A 3,948-nucleotide genomic window follows, 5' to 3' on the forward strand; every position below is an offset into this window, starting at 1 on the left:
ATACTCTCTACCCAGTCACTGTTCTTGTTGGCAGAAGTTCTCCTTTTGTATTCGGGACTACGGTTATGCCTCCCTTTTTCGGTACACATTGCATCGGACTTACCCACTTACTATCTGCAATAGGGTATATCACCCCTGCATCTAGCCACTTGATGATTTCCCTTTTTACCACCTCTTGCATTAGAGGGTTTAATCTCCGTTGATGTTCGACACTAGGTTTGCATTTATTGTCGAGTCGGATTTTGTGAGTACAGATGCCAGGCGGAATTCTTACTATATCGTTGCCCATCCAATAGCTTTTATATGCTTTCGAAGTACTTTAATGAGCAATTTCACCTGCCCTTCAAGCAGATTGGCGGTGATAATTACCGGTAGAGTATTATTGGCTCCTAAGAAGGCATATTTGAGATGAGAGGGTAGGGCTTTTAACTCTAAATTCGGTGGTTTTTCTGTTGATGGTTTAGCAGGGGGACTTTCTCTATTTTTCAAATCGATATCCAATTTGATTGGATTCCTTGAATATGATCCTAATCTTGATAAAGCAGCTACCACTTCCTCGTAACCCTGAACTTTGGAGTCATCATAATTAGCAAGCACAAATTCAATGGGATCATTCTTGCGCATTAAATGACTCATACTTGCCATTGCCTTATCTATCACATCCTCAGTGGACACCATATGGATGTTACTTGGTTGCTTCATGGACTTACAAATATTGAAGGTCACTTCATCATCATTCACACGGAACTTCAATTTTTCGCTTTCGACATCCACCAATGCTCTCCCGGTAGCTAAGAATGGCCTTCCCGAAACAATGGGAATTTCAGCATCGATCTCACATTCTAGATCAACCATGAGGAGTCTCATTGTGGTTGCCTTTGGTTCACCCAAACCAAGTTGCTTGTATATTGCATAGGGCATCAAGTTGATACTTGCTCCTAAATCGCACAAGGCTTTAGCAAATTGGAGCATGCCAATCGTGCACGGGATTGTGAATGCTCCAGGATCTTCTCTCTTAGTGATTGAATCATTTGTCATAATTTCACTCAACTATGGGGCATCTCAATCGTTTCATATTGCAAGCTCCTTTTCTTTGTAACCAGTTCTTTTATAAATTTGGCATATCCCGGCATTTCCAACAATGCTTCCACTAGAGGGAGGTTAATCGATAAGCTCTTGAAACTGAAAAAAAATTTCTTGAACTTCTCATCTTCATTCTTATTTTTCAAACATTGGGGAAATGGTGGATGTATCTTAGGTAAAAGGTGTATGACTTTTGGAACTTGAACTTGTTGCTCTGCTTCCCCCTGTGGTTCTTTAGTGCGATTTTGTCGAATAGGTATATCTTGTTCCTCCACACCTTGGCCCTCTTCATGTTTTTGAGGATCCTCATTTCCCATCACACTCCCTATTTCCACTTTACCGCTACGGGTAACCACAACCAGCTCTTTTTCATTATAGTCCATCGGTGTTTTGGACGTTAATTGACTTGATAATATACTCAATTTATCTTCCAGCATTTTGATTGCATCAACATGAGAATTCACTTTACTATTCAATGATAAAAAGTCATCTTTCATCCATTTTACCAAATCATCAGAGCCCTTGACTTTATCGAGTATGCGCGATAACAAATCATTTACCGTAGGACTACTTGCATTCGTTGATAGCGTGGGTGGAAACCCTCTTCGTATCTTCTAGAGTTCCAACCTTGATTCTCTCTCGGTCTTGAGTAACCAGAAGAAGAACCCTCCTAAACTCGAAATATTCCACGTGTCCCATTCATATGTTCTTGTAGAATTTCCATTTGAGATAACATCTTCTTGATGTTGACATCCCTCTCCCTTTCTTTTTCGATCTGCTCTTGCATTAACCGGAAACATAATGGGGAAACTTGATCATCTTTGGTATACCATGCCTTGTTCACTTTAGTCATACCTTCTAGGAGAAATGTGGCTACTTCAAATGATTGTAACATTATTCCTCCTTGCACTAATTGATCAGCTATCCCTTTATTAACCGAGTCCAGACTACGGTAAAAGTATTGGAGTAGCAATTCACCTGGCAGTCCATGTGTTGGACACTTATGTAAACATCTCTTAAACCTTATCCATGACTCGTGAATTGGTTCACCCTCATTTTACTTGAAATTTTGAATATCATTTCTCAGCTTCATCATTCTTGATGGGGAAAGAATCTTTCGTGAAACGCCATAACTAGCTCCTCCTATGATTTAATGGAGTTGTTGGGATGCTCAACCAACCATTTAGTAGCTCCCTCAGTTAATGTTAATGAAAATAAGCAAAATCGTATGGATTCTTCAGATAGGTTCTTGAATGATAAAGGGTGCACACTTTCACAAAGCTTCGTATATGCTCGTGTGGGTCTTCATGTTCTAACTCTCCAAATAAACCTCTGGTCTGTATGAATTGGAGTGTTGCGCTAGTAACTTCGAACATTACTTTTCCTTCAGCTTGTGGTATGCAAATTTCACCCTTCTCACCCACATCAGCAAAGTTATAAACACTATTGACATCATCGATGTCATCTCGATGAAAAACACCACCCCTTGAGTGGCCTGCTTGGCAACTATTCTCACCGTTTGCACTCATATGTCTTGTTGTGGCACACAAATACTCAAAACAAAACTAAAAATTATGTTAGTAAACTACAACTAAGAAGAACAAAAATTCTACTAATCTAAAAATTATCAAATAACACCACTGCCCGGCAGCGGCGCCATTTTGATGCTTATCATGACCAACGACACTAACCTACGGTATGAGTGTCTACAATCGTCGATAGTGTAGTAACCCAACTAAAGGTTGGGGTCATGTCCCAAAGGAGTGGTTTTGAGAATTGATAGAAAAATAAAATTAAGCTATAACTAGTCGTAGCTGAAGACATTAACAATTAAAAGCATGGTAAATTAAAGGAGGCGACACAAAAGTGTCAAATATCGATTGGGGGTTTTGTCACAAGTAGTAAAAATAGCAAAAAATAACAAGAAATTCAAGTATGGGGAAATGTTCTTGGGGTGTGACCGCAATACAAGTTTAGATAAATTGTTGGGTACATGCTTTCAATAGGAAATTTGCAAGATAATAGTGACTAGGCTAAGCTTTAGATGGAAATAAGTTCCCTCTCGGGCAACTTACCCCGTTTCAAATGGGTTCCTCTCGGATACCCATTTGCTGCATGAAGACCAGTCTCGCCTTACCCCACTCACTCTTTCGAGCTGAGTGTTAGGAGATGGGACTAGGGCTCACCCTCTAGGGATGAACCTCATGTCGACCCACTCCTTAGGCCATCAGTCTAGTGGTCTTAGTTTCGCGACCTCCCTTTCGGGCAAGCCGAAAACACATTGGTGGTTTTGTATTTGCAACTACAAACCCATTAAATTAAACCACAACCACTAGATGAAATCACCATTAAACTTGTAGCTGTTGCAAATGAAGGGTACATTTGGAGGTCTAGCTACTGAGGATCCTCATGATCACATCTGAACCTTTGTAGATGTGTGTGGGCCATTTTCTTTCAAGAACATCACTCAGGAGTCGGTCCAACTTTGTTTATTTCCCTTTTCCATAATGGCGGAGGCAACGAAGTGGTTGGCTGATTTACCAAGTGATTCAATCACTTCTTGGGAGTAGCTCACTAATGTGTTTTATGTACGGTTTTTCCCTCCCTCGAAAATGGTGACATTGAGAGATAATATTCAGAACTTTAAGCGAGTGGATGGTGAACTAATTCATGAGACATGGTTGATGTTTCATAAATTGTTGCTCCAATGTCCAACTCATGACTCCCTAACAATGTGTTGGTACAATACTTCTACCGAAGTCTAGATTCATTCAACAAGGGTGTGGCAGACCAGCTCATTCGAGGAGGAATCATGCAACAATTGTTTGAAATAACATCTACTCTTCTTGATGAAATGACAAAAAT

The 3,948-nt window shown here is 40.1% G+C and overlaps 1 protein-coding gene across 1 annotated transcript; it reads right to left on the bottom strand.

The window, feature by feature from the left end:
* Nucleotides 1-273: 273 nt before the first annotated feature.
* Nucleotides 274-1,038, bottom strand: LOC125823261 (uncharacterized). Its single transcript, XM_049502658.1, has one exon. It carries the CDS (start codon nucleotides 1,036-1,038, stop codon nucleotides 274-276), a length of 765 nt encoding a protein of 254 aa, XP_049358615.1.
* Nucleotides 1,039-3,948: the final 2,910 nt, after the last annotated feature.

The sequence above is a fragment of the Solanum verrucosum genome, unplaced genomic scaffold, assembly GCF_900185275.1.
Source record: "Solanum verrucosum unplaced genomic scaffold, falcon-dt-bn FXZP01000214.1, whole genome shotgun sequence".
In the NCBI taxonomy this organism is placed as follows: Eukaryota; Viridiplantae; Streptophyta; class Magnoliopsida; order Solanales; family Solanaceae; genus Solanum; species Solanum verrucosum.

What these genes read in the sequence shown, in the direction of transcription:
- LOC125823261 (XM_049502658.1), bottom strand. Translation starts at nt 1,038, where the DNA reads ATGACAAATGATTCAATCACTAAGAGAGAAGATCCTGGAGCATTCACA.